The sequence below is a fragment of the Centropristis striata genome, chromosome 9 (assembly GCF_030273125.1).
Source record: "Centropristis striata isolate RG_2023a ecotype Rhode Island chromosome 9, C.striata_1.0, whole genome shotgun sequence".
Classification (NCBI taxonomy): domain Eukaryota; kingdom Metazoa; phylum Chordata; class Actinopteri; order Perciformes; family Serranidae; genus Centropristis; species Centropristis striata.
The window spans coordinates 21,916,262-21,939,838 of record NC_081525.1 but is presented as its reverse complement, the minus strand read 5'-3'; the positions used below and the strand labels follow the sequence as shown (position 1 = coordinate 21,939,838).

Genomic DNA, 23,577 nt, shown 5'->3' with positions numbered 1-23,577 from the left:
ACTTTCACAGTTTTGAGTCACTGATTGGATCACTGAAAAACCTTAAATTTTGTAAAAACATCCAACACTATACAGCCTGCACATGTGATTTATCGGTAACTGCTTAAGTGACTTGTTTACTTGTTGCAAGAAATGAGTATGCAAGATTCTTCATCCCCCTCTGCTCTCACGACTGCTGCGAGTACAGCCTGGCAAGCTCTCATGGCATTACAGGGATGTTTGCTACTAAATTTGAGATTGCAGACTGCCGGGCACATACAAGTCAGCAGTGATACACTTCAAACAACCATTAATACACTGTAATAAATTATTCTGTAGTCATTTCATTTTACTTGATATATTTGATAAAATGTATTAAATATAAATGCATCCTTGATTTTGAGGCAGTTGTTTAAGTAACTTTAATATAAAAATGTTTGAGATAGAATCTACTTATTTTGATCACATTAAATATAATCTTTATGTGTATGTAATTCTAAATCAAGAGAATTCTGAATGAATCCAACACAATAGATTTAGTCCGTTTTCAATTGACAGGCACTTCCTGTTAAGTTGTTATTCACTCAACTTGTAACATAGTTAGATTTAATTAATAATATTGCGTGCAATCTGTTGCCTCAATTTTATTGAGTAGCTATTGTTTATCTTTTTTTACAGTGTACAGGCGTGTGTGTCGATTAGCGAAGCAAGATAAAAACAGGCTGGAAGGACAGTCTTTCTTCACACAGCGTTCAGGGAGCCTCCCACTGCAGATTCAGACTGGGCCAAAGTAATAACAAATGTGTTTATCTCTGCATAGTACCATCTTGAAACGTCATATGATCAAAGTGTTTTAACCTTGCTACGGTTCTTATTGTGGTGGGGTGGATCTGTACAGATAAGCTATGGTCTATTAATCCGCTATTTTTTTTGTGTGTTTTGCTAGAAAAAATATTATAGTTTTCAAATATATACAGTTTTTAAATCTAAACCTCATAAAGATGTATTTTATTCAGTAATATTTAATTATCAACCAGCCTTAATAACTTCAATGGACTGTCACAATACTAGAAAATTGGTAGTCCAATGCAGATACCAGTACCAGTGAAACGCATCCTGCTATTCAATACAGAATAATGCAAAAATACTTGACTGTTAGTCATTAGACTACTGTAACACTTTCCCATGTAAATGACTCATTCGATAGTTTTGCAGTAGTTGACAGCCAAAGTTTAGTTGATAAGAAATAAACCAAAAAAAATAGTAACGCCTAAAAGTACTCTGTACCACTTCGGTACCACTTTGTAGAAGGCATTAACTACCACGCTAAATTGAGGTGTAAATTGTAAATTGTAAATTGTACATGTAATTTGAGGTGTCAATTGAGTGAGAAATATTTTGATTATCTCACCTATCTTTGGAACCAAACAAGACTGAGACTGATTTGATCTGTTGTGATGTGTACTCCTTATATTGTGTTTTCATATTGAAAGGCGCAAGACTAAAGTCTTTATTTTTATTTTACCACTGCCTTCGGGGGTAAAGAAGCTTTTTGTATTGGATATTCTATGTGTGACTCGTGCTGCTTATTATTATGTCTAACTGCTCCTTAAAATGCTCTGCTATGTCAGTCTGGCATGTTATCTGCAGCGGAAGTAGATAACTGATTGACTTGGTCTTCTCCAACATAAGTTATTAAGAAATAATGTAAGTCTATCATACATGACATAATGACATTAACCAGACGGAACACTGGTGTAAACAACAGTCATGTGAGGTCACTGAAATATGTTAGAATTGCTAAAGGAGAGTTTGAATAAATGTATGAAGTTACTATCAAAAATAGCAGGACAAATCATTTCATTCGGAAAATTGAGAGTATCTTTTAGGTCAGGAGTATTTTTCTCACTCGAAAGGAAATATATTACATATAACACACAAACAGCAATTTCCATTTCTGGATAACATTAAGGAGTCAGCAGGAAATCCCCTTCTGGTCAAGAAAGGTATTTGTTCTCCAGGCTGTTCTTCTACTCCCCAGTGTCATCTCCCCAAAAACAACAACCCCTCTATAAGGTATGATGTTATTCACACTTGTTGATGAAAACAGACAATGTAGGTTACTATTTTATTTACGATTCTGAACTGTTGCTATAGCAAGAGTATAATGGGGTGCTCTGGAGCATCCGTATCCCCCAGCAGAGCAGTAGATGGGCATAGAGGGAGACATGAATGAAGAAACAGCTGTTTGTTCCTCAAGACTCCCACACACAGACACATGGAAACTGTGAGCAAACCACCGCCTTCGCCACAACAACAGGGCCTAAAGAAACTGAAGAACTCATGCAGGAAAATGATAATATTCACATGCTTCATCTGTGCTGACACGGGTCCAATCTTTCCCAATGGAGCCAATTCAAGAAGTGAAATGTCTGTAATGTTGAAGGCTAGAATGAATCATCCTTTGAACTTGTTGCATTGAGTGACATTAACATGAGCTTAATAGCCACTGAATTGTTACCCAACCCAATGTGTCCAATAAGCAGCTGCTGTAGGTAGCTTAATAACAGACTTTGTAACCGAGATATTCCCAAGAGGGGAAATGCATTAAGGACATGATGACTGACTGAAGTCCACAGTTCCACTCTTCTTCTGAGCTGTTCATATTTACTCTGGAGCATTGCAACAAATAATTTCACAAACAAACAAAAAAAAAGAAGAGCCCCATGGTTGCTCCATCTGGGGATTCCCACGCATTGGGCTTGAGAGAAAAAAATTATTTTCCATCTGGTATAAACGGATTAACTAGGCTCCCGTTTTCATCCGACACATGACACTCTACCCTTATCTGACTGCAAAACTGTACTGCCGCTAATGATGTAAACCAGCTTTTTACAAATTCAAATTAAGAGGCAATGACAGCCACTGACATAAGTTGACCGTGCAATCAAAACATACCTGTATCTAAGTATCCAAGACATATAAATGTTTTATATAAGTGTGACCCAATGGAGGGGCCTGTGGCTTAGACCAGTGATTCCCAAGCGGGGGGGCCCGACCCACCCAGAGGGGCGCCAAATATCCACGGGGGGTCGCAAAGCCCTCTTGATTTTAAGCTGTGTAATACATCTAATGGGTTAAATATATACATATACACCTATAAATTTGAAAAAAGTCAATCTACAAGCTCACAACACATGGCAGGTTTGAATGTCTGCTTTTTTCAAAAGTAAGTAATTTAGCATATAAGTGTAAATTTAACCTCTTAAAACCGAAAATCCACACAAACTTGGTGTCCCGTGAAAGCAGAAACTATGCTGACTACAAAGATATGTGTCACATCACTGTGCGGCGAAAACTCGGCGAGCTAGCCCCCAAAGAGGTGGGGGGGTCCGCCAAAGTTTACAATGGTAAAAATGTGGGTCCCTCAAGAAAAAGGTTGGGAATCACTGGCTTAGAAGATATCATGCTCACAATACTGTAGTACAGTGCAGACCTACTCTGAGATGTAAAGATAAGTTGCAACAACTCAGTGCTGGCAGAGCTGTGTCACACCTGCAGGCATTTTATAGGTGAGCTATGGAAACTAGATGAGTCAAGACATCTTACATCATTACACTTCAAAGATTAAACAGATCAGATAGAAAGACCCAACATACCTCATTCATGGAAACATAAGCAATACCTGTAAAGCCAAGCTATAAAAGCATGTTCAGTGGCAAAGCTATCCTGACAGCCAGCTTACATCATAAGGCTGGATGGACAGCTATTTTTTTCGCCAGGGTATACCTCCAACTTCCAGATGAGTTATCCTCTCTAACGTAAGTAGCTGGCAGTATTTCACGAAGAGAATGACGTGTTATTTTAACAACTTGTAGATACATGACAAAAAAGCAGTGCTTGGACATGCCATCACCTCTAAATGAGTACACCGCCCTGCCAAAATATTTTTTCACATATCCTGTGTGTATGTAACAAAGCCAAATTTTACATAGCATTTTAAGTGTGATGGTCATAAATTAACTTTGATTGCAGTGTATTGTATAATTTCCTTAAGAATGTTCAGCAATGCACTGACTTGTATCTCAACTCTTTGAATACTGTTCCAAAAACACTCATAGCTCTACTTGGCATTCATAAATACAGTCACTTACCGGAGAACCTGGCTCTCCTTTGGGGCCACGGAAACCATCTTCGTAGTCATAGAAATAGTCCGTATCCTCATATCCATAATCGTATCCTCCCATGTCTACATCATCATAGCTGCCATCCAGATCGTGCTGTTCTGAGGTGTCCACTTGATTCTCCCGGTACAAAGTGGTGCCATTAGCTCTCAGATGAGTCTCCAGGAGCTGGTGAGTCTGCTGAGCCCCAGAGTGAGAGTCCCTGGAGCTGGTGATGGAGTTGTTCCTGAGTCCTTCCTTCACTCGACTTTGCCTGACTGGGGAAATCAGGCCTGGGGTGGCATCTGGAGTCTGCAGGCTCCCGGAGCTGCTCTCTCCCTCTGTGCTGTTTTCAGAGTGATCAGTGTCCCCCTGGGGACTACCCCCTTCCGCCAACACATTTTTGGTAGTGGTAATAGTTGTGCGATAGGAGAGATCCAGAACTGCTCTTCCACTCGGGGTAGGTAAGGTGAGGCTGTCGGGCTGAAGCGAGGATGTGATTGAGTGGGCAAGGGGATCCAATATGGAAACGTGGCTCTGATCCCCAGGATGAGATTGTGCTGATGGGCTAAGTGTTGGATACTGTGTGACCAAACTATCTGGGGACACTCTGAAAGCTGCTGTTGCTTTTATGGGAGAATGATGGGTAGCTGCTACTCCAACGAGGGATGTTGTAAAGGGGTTAGAAGGAGGGTCATTTGCCTCAATATCCAAACCGGGATGTGGCAAAGGCAATCGGTAAGTGTCGGCCAGCCGGCACTGTGTTTTAAGGTAGTTGCAGTAGTGCGCGGCAGCTTGGGCTGAGGGATAGATATCTAGTTGGCAGACTCGACCATTGAATGGTGCCGATTTAGAGTTCATCCTGCCCAGAGTAAAGAGACCCCCAGAACCCCCCAGTGTCTGGGATTTCCCCAGGGTCTGCTCCCTCTGCTGCACTGCCCCACAATCGGCAGAAAAGGACACTGAGCGTGCACGTACACCAACAGCAAAATGGTGTTGCTGCCCATCCTGCCAGTTGTAGGTGAAGTAGATGGAAGCTTTCTCTGCCGTGTAAACCACCACTCTGCGTGGCAGCAGCTGAATGCCAAAACGCAACCTGTCCCTGTCATCTCTGACACTAAAAAGAAAAGCATTGTTTGCTCGCCAGGAGCTTAGGCTAACCACAACAGAGAACTCCTCGCCAATCTCAGGTGGGAACAGACTTCCTGCTGGAGCCTCATAGAGGGAGGTTGAGTCGAGTAATACCCCATATCGAAATACAGGAAGATTCGAAGGTAAGGGAACAGTGGTCTGAGTAGTCAAAGGTGAGCTTGTCCTCTCGTCTTTGCTGCTTTGAGCTGTAAGCCCCAGTCGGTAGAGGATATCCACTCCTGAAGGACAGAGGAGAAAATGGTAAGGTTAACACGCAGAGGCTGGATCACAAATCAAGTAAGCTTTGGCTTAGTTTCTGAGAAGAAATTAATCAAAACAAGTTTAAACTGTTTTGGTAAAATATCTGCAGGGCTGTTTTTATTGATTTAGTGTAGACTTAAGCAGACTAGACAATACTTTATTGTAACGATAGAGGATGACAAATTCAAGGAGCTCTACCAACCCAAAGAGGCAATAATATTAGAGGAAAAGGTATAAAGACAGGTACTCATGTAAGTAACATAGGTAAGTCTATGTAAGTGAAGTTCCCGGTTCAAGACCTATGGGGGACTTTGGCTCATGACTTCTCTCACTCTCTCTCTTTGTATGTTTCCTCTTATTCCTCCTCCATGGCTGATTTTACTTTAGGAAAGACATGTCATTTCAGCAAATGCAAAAAAAATGCGGGACATTACATAATCTGTCCTCGTTCAAGTCAAATGAAAAAGTAACTGGTCAGTCTCCCCATGATACTAGTGACTACTCCCTATTCTTCTCTTGGAGTAAGTACAGAAAAGGCAGCTGTGGCCCAGATGAGTGGAGGGGACTAGAGAAGGATGGGGCCTAACTAGCATACAGAAAAACAGTCCACACAGCCTTTTTGAATCAATCTGCCACCAAAGATTCATAGGAGCAGCTTTCTTCCAAATGGTCCTGTCATTCGTTTCCCATGCCCACAGGTAATTCTTCAAAGAATGTATGGTAAGTCTACTGACAGTTGGGCACAACCAGGCAAAAGCACTCAAACAGTATTTGGAGGCAGAGAATAGACATACAACAAACACAATAGACATATCGCGAGACTGGAGATAGTTGGATCGACTGTCAGTTGGATCACCAACTGGTCAGTTATTTTAGAAGCTGACCTGATAAGTGCATCTGTGGGCACATGTGAGAGAAAGAGATGGAGAGACTGAGAAGAAATACAATGTGAATAAGTGTGTGCATCTGTGAGCATGCATCAAAGCAATATGGTGGGGAGATCTCAGGGGCAGTTTGAAATATTTTCATTGCTAATCCAGAGATGCTGCCTTCCTTTGAAACAACTCCTCCTCTGTATTTGGGTAGCCAACTTTCAAAGAAGGGTTGGTTGATTTTTTTTATCGCTGAGGAGGAGCTGAAAGCATTAACAACCAGTGACCTGCACATCCAGAGCGAAGCATTCAACTGTCTTCCTTTGTCTTCCATTATTTATTTTACCTGTTAAAAAGACCTAAAAGGCTTTTTTGAGAGCATTGTGGGTACGTTTTATATATTCTGCGGTGATTGCTGTGAAATACTGTTGCACTGATCCAACCAATTGGATTAGTGCTGATGCAGACATTTACCTTAGTGTATTTCATGAATTTGCCAGACATGCCTGATCAACATTCAATACTTACTACTATTTTGTCACTATCACAACAAAATGTTTTACGTAACAAGTTTTGTGCAGCTACAGCGTCATGTTAACTTAGACATAAACAACACCAGGTTAGAACTGGGTGATTGTAGTATCAAGATGATTGTCAGAAGAAAATATCACAATCGCTGTGATCATGTGAATCTAACATCATTTTGAGTTGACACTGATGTACAGATAGCCATGCCAAAATACTGGTTTTGAAAGGGGTTTAAGAGTGGAGAGGAGCAAAAATCAAAATACCACTACGATGCAAAGCACCATTAACCCTTTATCAGGCGAAGAACTATATTTGGTAACTTCCATGGATATCAAAATGGGGTCGAGAAAAAAGTTGCAAATTTACTAGATTAAAGTGGCAAATCTACAAGAAAAAAAGTAGCAGATTTAAGAGATTTAAAGTGGCAAATCTGTGCGAAAAAAAGTCGCAGATATACGAGATTTAAAGTGGTGAATCTGCGAGAAAAGTTGCTTTTTCCCCCACTTCTTTCTCATAAATCTGTGACTTTTTTCCATGCAGATTTGCTACTATAAATCTCTTAAGTCTGCAACTTTTTTTCTTGTAGATCTGCCACTTTAATCTAGTAAATTTGCAACTTTTTCTCAAAATATTATATATATATAATAATTATAATTATATTATAATATTTTTTATTTTGGATATCCGCTGACATTACCAAATACGGTTCATCGCCTGATAAAGGGTTAAAGAGATATCCTGTCTATGTAAACATACTGCTTGACAACGGCTTGATAACAGCATTAGTCCCATCCATGGTGCGTACTGGCTAATAGTTAATCGATAATCGCTGTTTCATGTCATGATGCCAAACAAATCAGTCAACTCGGTGGAGTGGGTGCATTCAAAGGTCTAAACCGAGACATGGTATGTGGTCGATAGCATGTCTGCTAATAAGAGTTTCTAGATCTAAGAAAAAGAGCAGCGTCACTCTTCTGTATTACTTTAAGGTTGAAGCAGCAAGTGTTCATACAACTTTAAAGCCTAGGAATATGGCTAATGCAGACATTAAGATTCCAAAAAAATTGAATAGTCATAGTCAAAAAATGCATTTTGCAGCAAGGGTATAGTATAACATACAGTATATTTTGCTCTCAGGGTAGACTACTTCTTATAGAAATACAGTTGGGGAAAGAGTACTTTTGGGAAAAAGGGGAGTCCACTGGCATTTCTATCATAGATGTGCTAAACTGTGAAGAGTGAAACAGATGTATTATTTTTCTGTTTCAGTGTTTAGGAGTTAAGTAGGTCGAGAGGAAGAAGCAGAGAGTAAAAGTGTAACGGTTCATCATTTTGGTGTGTAACGGTGTGTAACGGTTCATCATTTTGGATGATGTTTTGCAAACTTTAAAGTCCTGCAGCCCAGGTAGGGAGACTATCTATCAGCAGCTGATCTAAGCATGCACTGAGATGTCCTTGACATTTTTAGCCTGAGGTAAAGTCAGCCCAGATTCCAATTAACCTGTCTCATACGTGAAGACAAGCTGCTCTAGCACTCTGTGTGCATTCCTCCTCCACTCCTTATGATGGATTGATCCTGCTAGGAGTGGGTTCATCAACTATAGATGTGTGGGGAGAAGACAATGCAAGGTGGAATAAGGGGGGGGGCCTTGAAGTGATTTGTTTTCCTCTGTACACGTGGAGATGTAAAAAATGTATGTGAGGATTCATTGCAAGGTCAACCTTCAGTACGCATGCATACCCTATATGGGATTTCTGGCATGGGCCCAGATATATGCCACTCAAAAAAACAATAAAGCCTCTCAACAAATTCACAGAGTACAACCTTCTGATTCCAAACATATCAGAGTTTTTATATTCTTTTGACTGCATTCTTTCTTGCTTGAGTGAAGGAAAGTTCTTTCAAGGAAGCCCACCCAGAGTAATATAAATTACATTTGAACTGTCCAAAGGTTATAAAGAAACTGCCACACCTGTACTGACTCTGGCCTGGTGGGAAAAAAACTCTGCTACCTATCATTACCTCCTGCCCTTCTCACCTTCAATTCCTCTCATCCTGATTAATGTCACTATCCCCAGAATTTGCCCAGCTGTCGTACAACTTCCAATACATGCTAAGCAATTACCTGGGATTTCCTCTTCCTCTTTGTCTGACTGATTGGAGTACTTTTCCAGAGTGCTCTTCTTAGCATGTACTTCACATTATGCTTACATCTGACATATTTAGAGCCTTCTCTGATGGACCAGAGATGAGAGCACTGAGGGAAAAAAAGATGGGTGAGCGGAGAGGTAACGAAGGTTGAGAGGCTATTTAGGCTGCTTCTTTATGCATGCTGTGGCCTGGAGAGCAAGAGCAGACATGTCAAGGAGGACGGTTTAAAAACGTGAAGAACAAAAAAAGGAGCTCTTGTTTGCAGCCACTGTCCCTATACATGCTTGCCACAGTAAAAAACTGAAATAAATATACAATCACTTTTTAGTTGTTATATTCAAGTACTTTGGATCTTGTCTTGCAAAATGTTTTTTCCCTAAAAGGCATTGCACTACGGAGGATGCACCAGTCATACCTTTTCTGTCTCAGAGCCGATTCAGAAACCTTAGCTTAGGTTAAGGGCTGATACAGAGTATAAATCCATGGTTTTCTTTTCCCAATATTTCAAATCGGTATAACTCACAACACGGAACTCACTAGGACGATTATTAGATAAGATAGCTAAAGATAGATAAAAACTCACTGATATGGCTGAATAGTCAAATGTCAGAGAGTGTAGTTAATTTGTCAGGAAGAAAGATAGATGGGGGGCCTTTACTGTATATAAATGAAATAGTAATAATCTTAATGCAAATGTTTTGTTATGCATTAGGTTTCTGGTATTTACCTTGAGCTTGGTAGTCTTCTTGTCCAGAGAGTACTGCTGAGCATACTGACAGGAGCAGGATAAAGTTCCACCTAGAGGGACGCAAAAACACATACAATTAACAAATTAGCTGATTTTAAAAGGAATCTATTGAAACATAGAAATCAATGCAATGTAGATGACCAAATTAGTAACCATGCCAAGCTAATTTGGAACAATTTTGATCAAAATTCTGCGACACAGATTAGCCAATTTTACCCTTAACACTGCTCCCATAAATGCAAATGTCCATTTATTCCTTTAAGAACCAGGTTGCCAGTGCAATGGGCAAATACAGGTAACACACATTAACATCTATGACTGTGACTATCTATGACTGTTATGATCTATTAATTTAGAGTGTGTGCTTATCACTTAACAACAGTAGCACCCTTTTCCCATCCAATTACAATCCTGGTATGAGGAATTTCTATTTATTATAACAATGCATCCCAACAACCCGAGTTCGGATAAGCGGTTAAGGATAATGAATGAATGAATGAATGAATGAATGAATGAATGAATGAATGAATGAATGAATAACGATGCATGGTGGTTTTCGAGGTATGTGAAACTCTGTCAAGAGAAAAATGTTAGTGTACTACATCCTGGCTACATACTGATTATCCTATATTAAGACAGAGTGTAGTTACAGCACACAGATGAGCCAACACTCAAGTCAATCAGGATCAGCTCTCCACAAAACAATGGTCTCTTTTTAAGGTTTTGCTTCAGTCACAAGCAAGTTATGGAGAATTGTGGCAAATGTGAAAGAAACACCAAGGACTCTTTTTTTCTTTCCATTCAGTCATTAACTATTGGACATTTAGCCTTATCCTGCTGACATGAGGAGAGAGTCTCTCTAGAAAAGAAGGCACAGATGCCTGATGGCCGGATGGCCTAACACTTGACACTGGAACACAAGTGACATGTGATACCATTTATAAGTAGGCCAGTATACCAATACCAAGTGACATACCACTCAGATTAGCCACAGGCCACAAGAACAAAAGTGGCAAACCATCCCAGCCAATTCTGCTGGATCTCTTTGTAATGGGGACTTGAGGTGATGATACATAGACAATTATTTGAGACAGCGGGAACTGGAAATCATCCTGCAACAACACAAGCAGGCAAAGTAAGAATGGCCAAGAGCTCATTTTGACGATAGTTATGGCAGGAAGAAATAGGCGTGTCAGTAAGTTTAAACATGTCATTGAACCCACAGCACAATAATAAAAAGGGTCCTGGCACTGAGAGATATAAAACTAATGTAACACAGTCGTTATTAACAACATTACCTAGCTGCACCTGTGCCAAAATTTCCACCATGAAAATAGTCTGCAATCAATTAATGAAAAAACAGCTGGTAAATCTATTGCCCCTCACCACCTATGAACACAGAGACATATTGCACAGTTTTAAGGCACGAGAAGATTTGAAAGAGTTCACTCACTCACTCAAAAATGAGATGGGAGAATCAAAATACCTCAATTAGCCAGCCATAACGGTTGGTAATTGAACGTTAACTGTCGTCCTTACAAAAGTTTAGGTTAAGCTAGCAGTATCTTTAAGCTAACGGTATCGTTAGGGCACACGTTAATTATTAACCGTATCCTTATAATACAGGTTGAAGTAACGTTTCAGTAAATATCAATGTTGCATGAAAGTAAAGTTGTTAAAATCTTAGCTTTTTACAATACACTCAGGAGAGACAAACTGCTCACTCTAACAGAAGTTTGTAATTTTAAGCTAGCTAGCTAACGTTGTATTGATGTTACAAATGTTGGATTTGTACAGCGAATCCTAGAGATGAGCCGTTTGACACTGAGGCTCCGAAGCCTGTTTCACTCTTTTGAATCCGACTGATTCAAAACACTGTGTTCAGGCTTGTATCAAAGCTCTGTGATCATTTGATGATGTCTGAGGCTTCGTACATCACAACAAAGCACCTGAAGTGAGGTGACTGATTTGAATCTTTTGCGCTGCCTCATTCATTATAAGCAGATGCAAAATAATCGGTGTGCCCCCCCCCCCACCCCGCTTGATAGCGTTACAAGAGATCTTCAATTGCATAATCCCCTCATGTACACAAGCACTTCATTTTCACACTGTACCAGAAGCACAATATTCACTTTTTTCATATTGTGGCACAAGGAAGTCCTTCAGAATCATTCAAACAAAAGTACTTCTACATTGTTGAATTTGAATCTCTTCATATTATTTGTAACAACACATTTAAACATGTTTTTCATTAGTAAATTGACATTTCAAAGTGTTGTAACACTGTCATATGAGAACAATGATTCTCACAAAGAAGACACGACTGATTTTAATGCTTTTGTGTTGGAACTGGAATCAGTTGTTGCTACTCTAATAGCAGCTGACCACTAGATGTCACTGGTAGGGTCGGTCTTTGAGGCTTTGAAGCTTCAAATCTTTTTTCGATACAATCAGGAAGAAGCCTCAAAGGCTTCACAAGGCTTCATCCACCCATCTCTAGCGAATCCTCACCCTCTTCCCGAGCCTTCAAAACAGTTAAGTTGAAATGAGTCACTCACAGACTTGCAAAGCAACAGTTAAGTAGCTAAAATGACAATATATTTTTCACTAGCCAACTGTTACAGACTTCCCTTGGATAACAGGTTTCTTTTTTTTCTCTTTTTTTAAACGTATATCAAACAGCAATACAACAATGCAAAAAATAAAATAGAAGTAAATGGATAACAAGTTTCCCTGCTGCAGTAATGTTTCCCAACAACGTCAAGGTAGGGTCAAAGAACGCCTCCTGATCCCTCCGCCATGCTTATTTTACTTTGGGCAGCTAATGGGGTAGTGCCATACATCCATGGGTACTGCGCCCTACAACAACCTCTTATGGATGAGTGTTATGGCATTTATTGTCCGTTAATAGCAGATTTTAGTTTATCTTTGTCAGTTTATGGTTAAATGTGTTTTGCTAGTATGTCAGTTCTATTAACGGCTAAGGGTACTAAGTGTACAACCGTTAACCATTGCTAGTTTGTCAGACTGCGTGATGAGTGACTTAATATGTGACTAAATAAACATAAGTTTACATCAGATTTTGCATAGTTGATTGGACAAAACAAGAAATTACAGGTTAACACATTGGGCACTGAAAACTTCTGTGTATTTTTTAGTACTTTTATTCTGTAGAGTAAAATATATTGATTAATCATAAAAACTACCTAGAATTATTGATGATAAAAGTAATCCTTACTTTCAGCTTAAGTCAATATTGGTTTGAAATTGGTTGTTGGGTCTTGGAAAAGAGAATCCTGGGGGTCCCTTAAAAGGCATCTTGACTCCTCTGTTTATGAAGGCTTTCAATTTTGACAGTTTTATGTCTGGAAATATAGTGAAAAGTCATGGAGGGAGCATTTTTGTGTCATGTTTTATTGTTTCCAGACAATGATGGATTTGGTCTCAAAGGCACATTTGGTTAATAACAATTTAATGCTGAGGCATGCCTCAGCAAAGCTATGACCACAAAGAGGGAAAAGCCCCAGTTAAGATTTAGAGTGTCACGCCTGCCTTTTAAAATTATTTTTTTCAACTTGTAAAAAGCACTTCTCTGCCTCATCGATCTTCATTCCCAAAGACCTTGAAAGAGGTTCTCAACCAGGCTTTCTTCTATAAAAAGGAGATGATGATCTCCTTATATATTCTGAAAATCCACAAATTCCATATACAGGATAACATGACATACATGATCATTTGCTTCTTTTTTTTTTTTTGAAAATGTTGGAGCAGGAGAAGGAGAAGGTAAAAATCTGAAGGAAAAGCTCAACATTTTGATTGTAAAACTAACATTTACAATTTAAAGAAATATGTTCTTTACATGCTCAACTAATTTGAGAATGTATTTATTTATTACTTCAAAGACTATTAATAACACAACAAGATATAAGGATACAAGTTACTGCAGATAGTGATCTTACTCAAATCAATTTCTGGAATTTCAGTTATTTTACCCTTAATAACCCCACCTCTAGGTGGCACTGCCTACCAATGCCTACAATCAGCAAAATGTCAAAGAAATGTAAAGGAACGCAGAGGACTGTGTGCATTTACACATTGCAGTGACATTTTTTCATTTTTCAGATAAGGTTTGGCCTATAAATGATGTTAATACCAGTTTTAAATGTGCTGTAAACTGTTTTCTTTCTCCATACAATTCCTGCTCTATGTCATATAATTTATAAACATTCTACAGAAATATATATTCAGCGTGGGAAATTAATCATTTGGGATAGTAATTTCTCCTGAAACAAACATTGGGTGTAAAGTCGGATTTTCCCTCAAGAAAACACACACATGGTGGCCAGGGATTACACAGACAAAAGTGTACAACTGCCACCACATGCTTTTTTTCTTTATTCCCACAGTTATGTAGAAGATGAAAGATTTAATTTGTGCCTCTGCAGCAAAGATGGGAAAAATGCTGTGTAATCTTTGAGGGTACCGTACCTATATATGCTAAGTAACATTTACTCATATTATCAACCACAGTATGGAGCAGTCTCTATCTACAGATTATGCACCATGTTGTAGCCCATCAAACTGACTGAATATAAGTTAAATCAAATCAAGTTCATTTATACACCACATTTCATATGAAATAAGAGCAACATACTAACTGAATAATGGTTGGTTTAGAATTGTCCAGGAAATAGTTTGTCTTGCTCATGTTCTCCTATGATGACAAGTCAAATCAAATGTTAACTACCAAATTAAATCAAACCACTAAACCTTGACTGAAAAATGCAATAATACAATTTAGTTAATGTGGAAAGATGTGCATAAAACTGAAATACAACCAGATTCTTAAAGCAGTCCAAGTCACTGACATGTCATCTCTTTTCTCCTACAACTATAACACAGAACATACTTTGCAGAGAATTCATCATGTGCAACTTCAAAGCATACTCTGTACATTCAATCACATCGACAGCCCTGTACATAGTAACAGCTGCTGACACAACTTGGAGTGGCTTCTGGCAATAGTGTGATGACTTTTAACACAGTGTGGTGGTCGTACAACAGACAGAAGGAGACAGTAGTATTGCTATTTTAATAAGCAGTTATGTAAGAGTGCTATCAATCACAGGCTGTTGTCACACCTTAAATCTTCAGGGATTATTATGCTACAAACAGCATGGTATCTGTCTCACAAACATCTCTCCTTCATCAGGCGTTTGAGAACCAGATTAACCCAGCAAAGAGACTATCCGTGTTTGTGTGGCCCTGTTTGACAGAAAGCCACAGACAGGCAGTCATGTTTGTTTTCCCAGAGCAATGCAGCCCTTGCAGACTGGAGCAAAACAAAGAGAAACAGATGCATACAGAGGGAAAAAAGTGAGAGAAAGAGAGAAAGAAGGGGAAGGAGAGAAAAAAGATTGAGTGTAAGTAGAAACACTATGAGCTGAGCCTGTCACCTGTTCCCCATCGAGAAACTGGTGCGACATTCCACTGCCGGGAACACAGACATATCCCCAAAGCAGGAAGAAGCAATAGAAGAAAACGAGGGGGGAATATATGATTACAATCCTTCATCTGTTGAGAGAGGATGAAACTGACATTTATAAAGCCAATGAGTAGCTGGTTCTGCTTAAAAGTTGGCAGGGTTTAAAAGTAGAGCAAAAGGGGAAAAATACTAAATATAACACTTAACATTCCCTTTTGGAGTGTCAAGTGGGGCCATCTGATGCTGATTCAGACAGTCGGTCACACAGTCTCCATGTTCAGGGCTATTTAAGGCATCCCTGAGGTTCTCCCACCAAACAGACTCAGGTCATCGCCTCAGCACATCTACAGTGGGGTAAGGACTTTAATCCTAGCATTTGTCATCCTTCTCCGTCAGCATCACTTGGTGAACTTAACATTCTTTAAGATTTGTATTTATTCATAATGCAACCTGGAATTAACTAAGGTCCCCTATAGGTATGGGTGTTTGGAAGAAACCTGCCAACTCCAGCATCTATAACATTAAAGTTCAATTAATCGATTAATCGTACACACATAGGCAAAATAAAAGATATATATAAACAGTACTATTCAAAAGCCTGTTTTAATATGGATGTTTTTATTTTGAACGGACGAAAAGAGACTTCCTGCCGATGGTAAAACTAACTCAAGTGAGATTAAATTGTAAAGAAAACGTCAAGGAGTTCAGTGTTTTATGTTTAAACCCCCAAAGAGGCATGATGTTAGATTTCACAGTAATCTTGCATAATTAAGTGTGTCTTGTGTTTAAATGAGTTTTGGAGAAAATTAAACCTAGTAACTCATGCTAGCAAGGTTTGATACAGTAATTAAATTAATACTCATGTATTATTTCTGTGTGTTTCAGTTTTATAATTTCAGTTTGCAAACTGTAGCTTTATCCAACTTAATTCTCAGCTCATTGGCTTATTCACGTGCGGCCGTAGAACTGAATGCTCGGCCGTGTTTCAGTTCAGTGAGTACTGATACGCAGTCATAGATAGAATTAAAATAAAAAAATACAAAGATTGATTAAAAATCCACATAATAAGGGGGCAACCAGAGGGAGGCACTATAACGATCATTGCATGTTTTTGTGACCTCCCACAAAAAACGGTCGCTGGTCACTATAGCGCCTCCCTCTGGTTGGTCGGGGCGCCTGATGGGAGGGAGAGGAACCGGTGGGAATAACGTGGTCCTCCCACGCACTACGTCCTCCCGGGGAATCTCCCCCCGTCAAGAAGCGGTCTGCTAACTCCTCATGTCATGGAGGAAGCATGAGTCCAGTTCAGGGCTCTTCCCAGACTGACAGGGAAGAGGTGGCGCCCAGGATCATGATATAGGCAACTGGTTGATAAATAAATGGGTTACTAAATCGTGGGATAAAAGTTTAGAAAAAATTCCACGTGATCGACCAAATTCTTAAGGACCATTAATCGATCATCGATCAATTATTCCCATCCCCAGTCCCCTACTTGCTACATGCGGAGCCACAAGTTTTGTCGTTTCTTTATTAAATCCTGAGGTAAATCCCTGTCTAGGTGACAGCACACTATGACATGCTTTCCAGCCCTCACAGTTAATGGAAAAGACCGCTGAAAGCAAGACAAAGCTCCCCAAACACTGCTCTGTTGACTAAGGGAAATACCACTATGTGGGGAGTGGGTGTCATGTCAAGACTATAAATAATCACAACTTAAAACTCCCCTCTGCAATGAATCATTCCAGCAGTAACAGATCTTGCCTTTCTCCCCTCAAAATTAGCTTGGATCCCTAACAATGCTTCATTCAACTGAGGAAACGGGCCGAGAGGCAAATGGAGAGGTAGAGTGCTCGATCTGGCTTGGCAAGTACAGCAATGTCACTTAAGTTGTGTTTACAGTCCTCATAAGGCAAAGGGAAACACTTTTCTTACTGTCAGGATGTGTCTGTCAGGGGTGACTTTGTGAGCAGTGGCATTCACAGTACACTGTTTACATGTCGAATTTGGGAGGCCACTTACCAAACCCATTAGTATCAACAAAGCATGCAAAGCTGTTAATCCACCCAAACAACTCTAAAATGTTTAACTTCTCGAGGGTATAAACAAAAAGAAAGGGGCACCAGTAAAATTGCTGTTGATCTGTATTTGTGGTAAAAAAAATAAAATAAAAAAAATTAAATCGTGTACAACAGCAGCTTCTTTACTTTGCCTTTGGTGGAAAAGGTTTTCTGATTTGTAAGGATACATGTTCGACCATCTAAATAAACCCGATGGGAGTCACCTTACTGACCCGTCACATTTCACCCTTTCTGTTGACTTTGAAGAGACTGTTTCTGCCTTCAGAGTATCACAACAGTAGCTGTCTTTAGAAGTGCTCCACATAGAGTCATTATGCAGAAAATTGAGGTTTATAGAGCTTGACCTTGGAGCATTAGTTTAACCTCCACGGTTATATGCCCCCATGGCAATTTTCTTTTTCAAATGGAGTGGAATTCAAAACAGAGTGAGTGCAATAATAACTCTGACACATAAAATGACACAATGCTCCAAGGTGCTAAGGTTTATAACAGATCCGGATGGCAAATTATCAGCTGAAAATGGAAAATTTACTGCTAATAAATTTATACATTTCAATTAGTTAGCATAGCTGTCCCCCAACCCCTTTCCCTTTCTTTATTAAGCACAGTCAAAATGTCACACGTCAGCACATGTCAAAGCCAAGGTAGCGGTACATTACTAGAAAGAAGAGTCAGAACTTCTTTGTTTCTGTTGTTTTAACAATAATATTCTTAGTTAGATTTGGTAAGGTCAGAGCAATGAAATATTTAATCATATCTTTGCTCTCTCCATCTTAACCTTTCTTACCCCCAGGTGTGCATAAACTACAGGTTCTGAACTTATTTTTAATATGCAGGAATTTGAAATTGTTGGTTGTCTGATTGGTATCGGCCATGAAAAGCACGTCATCCCTACAATACATTCAATTACATCCATCTTTTCAGTAGATCTCTACTGGTAAGAGCCAACATCACACACACACACACACACACACACACACACACACATTGTTCACATGCAAAGACCAAGCGGATATTTCCCTCAATGGAAACATCTGAGTTTCTTGCTAATCAGGTGTTCTGTTCCTGCATGCTTCGCTTCTCAATCTCAACCAAAACATTCCTGGACAAGAGCAGGGAACTGATGCGCAGCCAATATCTGTTCCTACTGGCCGTGTTTCAGCTTTAGCACCTGTATCCTGATCATAATTACTTCATTATGGAAGCACTAAGTGGGCTTGTCTGCTTCTCATGTCTTAAACGGCCGCAAGCGAAAATCAGCAGGTCAAAAAGTTTCCAACTTTTCAATTGCCCGCTTTATGTTCTCTCAGATACATTTCCAAACTACCCCAAGCAACTCATGAATTAAGCTAAATATAATTTTCTGAGACCGGTATGTCATGTCCGGATGCTTCTTAATTGACGAAGAGCAGAGCGTGGTGCATGTTTGTGCTCCCTCAGTCAAGAGTCAAGAGGTCACTGCAGACCAGAGTAAAGATTGACTTAGTCCACAAGTCAGCGAGCAGACAAAGGGCTGTGAGTAAACTTCCACTGGCCTTTAATAGTTTGCCCTTTTCCTGTTGTGGGGGGACCTGCAGATGTTAGGAGGGTTAAATAGACTCACTCACACAGACAGGCCAAAATCCCTACAGGCACTGATGTGGAGAAGGTGAGTATACTGTGGCAACAAGATGGACAGGTTATTCCGGTTTCTCCTGAAGTCATCAACGCTTTTCTCTTTTTAAGATTTAGTCTGTTTCACAGAGACACTTTAATGCTTTTTTAAAAACTTGGTGAACTGCTCTTTTAAGCTTCATGTTATACCACCCTGTAGGATTCAACTGAGCTTATTTTACTTATTTTCCCAAAAATTACAGACTCTTTGGCTTAAAATACATAGAAAACAAAACAAAAGATGGGAGGTCATATAAAGGGTAATTACAGTGAGTGTGATGATAGGCCCATGGTGACCTTCAGTATCTGTACTCCATGTAATGACAATGTTACATACCCTAGTATCTTTACAGTAGACTTCTCAGTCCAGTCAAAGAAGAAGAGTGTGTATACTGATGAATACAGCATCAGTACTTTTAGTAAATGTTAGGGCATGGTCAGACATGAGCGAAATGAACATTGTTGAATATTCGCCTCCTGTTCACTTCTATTCTATAAAAGCTAAGGAGCAAATCTAAATGTCCTGTAGAGTTTAACTTCTGTGAACTTTGATGGCGGTTATCACCTCAGTCACTCACCTACATTTGCAAATGTGTGACTTTACACTTATCCCTTATTATCAAAAAGGTTCCCTGCTTAGTTTTCATTGACGATTTCAAGAAAAACAGACCGCATATCCAACAACTTAGCAACACAATGAACCAATCCATCATTAAAGGGACAGTTAATACTGAAACCAAAGAGATGTCTGCCTTCCCTTTAATATAAAATAACTAAATGGCACTTCCTCTATGGTGCTCAAAGCTCCCCCTTTAAATAACTTGGAAAAACTCACCAGTAAGGTCTCTTTCTAGGAATTATGACCAAGTTACTCAAGATATTCCCATACCTTGTTGTGAGCAGTTCGATGTAGGAACTTTTTTCTTGAAACCAAGCTACATCCCCAAACTGTATCATCATGGATACGGAAGTGTGCATCTACTGCTAGAGCACCTAGCACCACTGGGTTAGCTAACCTTACAGCTCAGCCGTTAAAATGTACCTCTTGCATGAACCTCTCGTCCATTACACTTCGGATACGGTTAGCAGGTGTAGTTTGGTAGAGAAAAAAAACGACTCAAAACAAAGATTATTATCTCGAGTAACTGTGTCATGAGTTATGGAAAGAGACAATGTTGGTGAGTTTTTCAAACATATATTTTTGGCACTTAGAGCACCATGAGCCACGTGCCATCTAGTTCCATTATATTTAAGAGAAATAAGACATCTCTACAGCAGAACTTGCCAACACTCTCGACCTAGACCAATAAATAGTTGAGAAATGTGTTTGGGGGTGAACTGTCCCTCTAAAGCACAGGTGCACCACACAGTAGATGAATCAATCAAATTGAATGTCATTGTGAACTAACCACTGTGTCAGTACACCCGGCAAACACAAACTCCACCTCATTAAGACATCATTCATTAGACCGCCTACTCCAGTTTAAGCTTTTCTTCCCTTCCTGAAAAACTTGCATCATCAACTTATTATGGGAACCAGGCACCGATGAGGAGACAGCATGCTCTCAGGCTAGTCTACAGTACGTGAATAGCTGTGAGTCTCTGCAGCTATACACTCCAACCAACGCCAGCAATGGAGCAGCAATTCTTGCAACAGTGGGTGATTGTCTGGAGCTCAGGAGCCAGTTAACCACTGATGCATACACACTAACTCTCCCAGTGCATTCAAAGGAGGCCACACTTGTTCTCAGTCAACCCACTTCTCCCATAAGGCTCTCATTTTCACTCTCAAGGATATCAGGTCCACTTTGTTTTCCTTCGAGCAAACACTGTTAGCAGAGAACAACAGAATGCACTGTAAGCGTAGCTCTTTTTAGATCTTATCTAAAAGAGATTCATAATAGAGTGCAGACAACTTGGACTCACTTCTGATAGAAGAAAATACATTTCCTGTTGAGTAGCCTATGGAGGCGTGCACATTTCTGTAGCTCCCCAGTCCTGGCTGAATGTAACAGGACAACAAAACCTGCATGCAGGATGTCAATAATAAACACTTCCATGAGGAATGTTTAGGTTTAAAGGCACTAAATAGATTTTTTTTTCATTTAAAGCTAAAAGACTTTGACAGAGTTTGATTATGTTAGATCTCGAGTCCTTGATGGTGTCTCTTATGCTTACATATCATCATACAGTGCAACAAGGATTTATCACAAACATGCTGAATAAGCATCTCTGCTTCCAAGCCATCCTCAGTGTTTATTTCTCAGCGTATCAAAGCTATGTGAGTGTAAGATAAATAAAAAGAAGGGTGTTCTGCAGTGGGACACATGGTGGTCAGATTATAATGTAGGAAATCCCAGGTTGCATGTTCATGTGGTGAGTTCAAAGCCAAGACTTGTGCAAGTAGTAGGCCTACTGCTAGATGTCAGCTACATTTAACAGGATCAGCCAAGAACAAAAAAAAGTTCAAAGTAAATATTTGTTATAAGTCCACACATGCAGTTGTACTACAGCTTGTATGATTATTGTGCAGAATTAAGAATGAAAAGTCAACAGAAACAATGGGATCTAATTGGGAAAAAAAATCCAAAACCAATGATCTCAATATTAAACTGCATTTATCGTATTGACCAGATGAAAATATTCTTCTTTCAGTCACGTTTTGGTTGCAAACACTTATAGCTGCAGGAATTTTAAGCCAATTGGCGCCCAGTCAGGAACAGACAGTTGCCATTTTATATGAAGATTTGTTTTCGGAGCACTTTCAAAGGTAGTCTAACATCTGCATAGCATTAAAAACCAAATGCACACTTACGTTGCTGCCGCGGAAACGTGTCCACTCCTTGTCCGTTGAGCTCCTAAATGCATTTGTATGCATTTGTCCAGGCAGCAGAGATCTGGGTGAAAACAGAATCACACTCAAGAGGATACCTGCTCATGGGCTAACCCTTTGGTAACAGCCAAAGGAAGCGTAAAGTGGACGGATGAGTTCTGCCACCTCAGAATTTCCTCATCGTACTGCAGTCCGGAGGAGAGATCTCTCCCTCTCGTTCAAACCAGAGCTTCCCAGATCCTTTGCGCTCTGCGGCGCGCAGTGATAAGGCTATTTCTATCCAAAGTGGAGACGCGCAACAGTTGTATAGAAAAGTTGGCTTGGAGAGCGCTGCAGCAGGGTTGACTCGACTGCTGTGTGGGATACAGAGAGTCAGAGCTCGAGTGAGTGGTCTCAAACACAACAGCAGATCCAGCTCTGTGCGTCTTTACCCCCAGGCAGTGATTTCTGCTATGTGCCTTGACTTGCACTGATGCAAGGGGACCCGTCTTCACCCCAACACAACTCCTACCAGCTGGTGGTGTTGGATTTCACCAGTTACAGGCTCGTGACATCACGGATAGGCTTTTGGCTTGTGTTAATCAATGCCCTTTGTTTACTTTGACTACTGTATTAACCCAAAGCAGGTACAATATTTATATACTCTGCAGGGTAAAAAGCATTCCACTTGTAGAAATCTGCCTAAACTTGCCTGCTTAGACACATGCACTCAGCCACACACTGTAGAGTACACACCCGGACTGAAATAATGCCAGAGAAAAATAGAAGAGATCAGCTGGTGCAGACTCATGTTGTTTGCTGACAAGCAAATCTGCCAGGTGCTGCAGCTCAAGGCACTGTTGTTTTGGCCCTAATGGCATGTGTTAACCAGCATTAGGGAAGTCATATCAGAACCCATTTACAACTCTTTATTTTGGTATTACACAGACATATCCCTAAAAGTGCACCCTTATCTAAGAGCTTATTTTCTTAGCAGAAGAGTAGGAGTTGGTGTACCCATTTTGCTCTGAAGATTAAACAGTCAAAGCTGAATATCATATCCATAACAAGTAAGTGAGAATTTATTGGTCATCATCCTCCAGCATTAAAAATTATGCAACAGTATGTGCAAATTGCAGGCCAGAGGCATGTGGTGGTGTTGTATATAAAACAACCCAATTGCATCCTGGTATTTATTTTACTTGGCCTGCATCCACAATAATTGCACTTTCATGTAGGGCCTCAAATTAACTGCATTTCTACTCACATAAAATTAAATGAAGCAGTTATGTTACAGACCAGCGTGTGACATAATACTGAGCAGGTCTGAGATATGAAGTGTGAAGGTGGTTTAACGGGTTAGGTAGCATGCTGTGTAGTTTGAGGGGTTTTGATTGTGCATCAGCTCCAGCTTCTGCATTGTGTTTAGTCCTGTGATTTACACAAACACAGATTTATTAGGTGCATAAACTTGAGTAGTGTTTATCTTAAAACATTTTTGCTCTGGCAGTGATTATAGTTGGAAATAACCCTTCTTTGTTTCTGTGTAACCATGCACTGCTGTGTTTCCTCTTGAAAATGACACCGTTTCTTTTCTTTATCTCTCCCATCAATTTTTCCAAACAAACAGCCTCTAACCCGCTTCCACCTTTCCCGATCAAGGTTAACCCATTAACCCAGAACAAACAGAGCTCTGTGGGTCCCTGGGCGCTCCC

The 23,577-nt window shown here is 39.9% G+C and overlaps 1 protein-coding gene across 1 annotated transcript in view; it reads right to left on the bottom strand.

The window, feature by feature from the left end:
• The window catches only part of LOC131978288 (collagen alpha-1(XXIV) chain), a 93,785-nt gene extending 71,228 nt beyond the window's left edge, over positions 1 to 22,557 (bottom strand). Inside the window, exons 1-3 of the mRNA XM_059341891.1 lie at positions 21,866 to 22,557; positions 9,814 to 9,884; positions 4,134 to 5,512 (exon numbers count right to left, since the gene is read on the bottom strand). Of these exons, the coding sequence (XP_059197874.1) occupies positions 4,134 to 5,512; positions 9,814 to 9,884; positions 21,866 to 21,918 (1,503 nt within the window). The 5' untranslated portion in view covers positions 21,919 to 22,557. The remainder of the gene's footprint in view (positions 1 to 4,133; positions 5,513 to 9,813; positions 9,885 to 21,865) is intronic.
• Between the last annotated feature and the right edge of the window lie 1,020 nt (positions 22,558 to 23,577).